Here is a 2410-nt window from a genome sequence, read left to right as displayed (position 1 = left end):
TGAGGGTTTCTGACAGCCAAAAACACTCCCCGGGGCGGATGGGGGGGAGCTGTCAAAACCCCCAAACCTCTCCAAGTGCCTTGTGGCATCCTGGTTCCTTAGCACCGGGAGCGCAGATGCTGACAAGCCCTTTGGCGTTAGCAGTGATTTCATACGACACAGTCGAACTCCAGGACTGGCCCCCGCCCACGCCATTCCCATGAACCCGCTGCTGCAGAGCAGCGTTGACTCCTCAGCCGCCAGCTTGCAGAGGTCCTGCTCCTCATGTCACACTCAGCCAGCACCAACCAGAGCTCCGGTCACAGAGCTCAAGGAACATCTTCTAGAAAAGTGTGTGTGTGTAGCAGTGAGACGTGTTATAGGGAATGGCTCTGATTTTGCTCGCTTAAGTCCCACCTAACTTATTCTGTTTTCCTCCATGGACAGGTCCCCATGCCCAGAGGCAGCAGATGTCCAACGGCAGCTCCATCACTGAGTTCCTCCTCCTGGCCTTTGCAGACACACGGCAGCTGCAGCTCTTGCACTTCGGGCTCTTCCTGGGCATCCACCTGGCTGCTCTCCTGGGCAATGGCCTCATCATCACCGCCGTAGCCTGCGACCACCACCTCCACACCCCCATGTACTTCTTCCTCCTCAACCTCTCCCTCCTCGACCTGGGCTCCATCTCCACCACTGTGCCCAAAGCCGTGACCAATTCCTTGTGGGACACCAGGGCCATCTCCTATGCCGGATGTTCTGCCCAGCTCTTTCTGTTTGTCTTCTTCATTGTGGCAGAGTTTTCTCTTCTCACCATCACGGCCTACGACCGCTACGGTGCCATCTGCCAACCCCTGCACTACGGGACCCTCCTGGGCAGCAGAGCTTGTGCCCACATGGCAGCAGCTGCCTGGGGCAGTGGGTTTCTCACTGCTCTGCTGCACACGGCCAATACATTTTCCCTACCCCTCTGCCACGGCAATGCTGTGGGACAGTTCTTCTGTGAAGTTCCCCAGATCCTCAAGCTCTCCTGCTCAGACACCTACCTCAGGGAAGCTGGGCTTCTTGAGTTTAGCCTTTCTTTAATATTTGGGTGCTTTGTGTTCATCGTGGTGTCCTACGTGGAGATCTTCAGGGCCGTGCTGAGGATCCCCTCTGAGCAGGGACGGCACAAAGCCTTTTCCACGTGCCTCCCTCACCCGGCCGTGGTCTCCCTGTTCGTCAGCACTTCCATGGTTGCCTACCTGAAGCCCCCTTCCATCTCCTCCCCATCCCTGGATCTGGCGGTGGCGGTTCTGGACTCGGTGGTGCCTCCAGCAGTGAACCCCCTCATCTATAGCGTCAGGAACCAAGAGCTCAAGGATGCAGTGAAGAAAACTCTTCATTCAGTAGTCTTTCATCAGCAATAAGCTGTCCATGTCTCTTCATTAAATTCATTTTAAACTCTTTTTGAGAACTTCTCGTTCTTTGGATGTGTGAGGGATGGGACTGGCCTGAGCTTTCACTGGAGGCCTCCCTCATGGGCCACTTCCCGCACTGGCTGCTCAGCACAGGTTTATGGGTGAGTTGTGCTGCACGGCCGTTTCCGTCCTCCTGCTGGGCTCAGTGCCTGCACGGAGGGAATGGCCAGCCCTGCTCCACCTCTCTCCTTCGCCGGACCCTGCAATGCCTGTGAACCCCACGTGGGATGATTACATGGCTGGGCAGGTTCCAGGACCTGGGGGAGGCTGTCTCAGGTAGGAGGAACAGAAGGGGGACAGGGCACAAAGGGATGTCCTGGGGATCATGCGGCACAGTCTGTTCCTCACACCCATTCCACCCTTTCCCATGCTGTGCCTTCACAGTGGGTCCATGGGACCGTGCGTGGGGCAGTGGGGCTGGGCTGGCACAGGACGGGGCACTGACAGGGGCCATGAAGCATCTTCCGGGGGTGGAGGGTGACCAGCAGGAGTGGGTGGCTGCAAGAAGGGCTTTAGCTTTCCTAACCTGATCCCTGGCTGCTCGAACTGTTTCTCTGTATTCCTCCCAGGCTACTCGCCCTTGCTTCCTCTCTCTGTAGGCTTGTGACCCTTGAATACTAACCATCAGTCCTGGGCCCCTCATCCCTCCAGGGCTTTGTCCCATGGTACTTTACCAAGCAAGTCCCTGAAGAGGCTTTCCTGAAGTCCAGGATAGGAAGTTTGCCTTGTGTCCTCCTCGCTGCTCTGAGGATATTCAACTCCACCATTTCATGGTCACTGCAGCCAAGGCTGCCCTTGAAATTCACATTTCCCACCAGCGCCTCCTTGTTGCTGAGAACAAGATCCAGCATGGCACCTCTCCTCGTCGGCTCCTCTATCACTTGGAGAAGGACGTTATCAGCGACACATGCCAGGAACATCCTGGATTGCTTATGCCCTGCTATCTTGTCCCTCCAACAGATATCTGGGTGGCT

The 2410-nt window shown here is 56.6% G+C and overlaps 1 protein-coding gene across 1 annotated transcript; it reads left to right on the top strand.

Annotated features, from left to right (window-relative positions):
* The first annotated feature begins 449 nt into the window (after nucleotides 1-449).
* Nucleotides 450-1385, top strand: LOC129198906 (olfactory receptor 14C36-like). Its single transcript, XM_054808538.1, has one exon. The coding sequence runs from the start codon at nucleotides 450-452 to the stop codon at nucleotides 1383-1385; it is 936 nt and encodes a 311-aa protein (XP_054664513.1).
* Nucleotides 1386-2410: the final 1025 nt, after the last annotated feature.

The sequence above is a fragment of the Grus americana genome, chromosome 37 (assembly GCF_028858705.1).
Source record: "Grus americana isolate bGruAme1 chromosome 37, bGruAme1.mat, whole genome shotgun sequence".
In the NCBI taxonomy this organism is placed as follows: domain Eukaryota; kingdom Metazoa; phylum Chordata; class Aves; order Gruiformes; family Gruidae; genus Grus; species Grus americana.
This window is presented reverse-complemented; position numbering and strand designations above follow the sequence as displayed.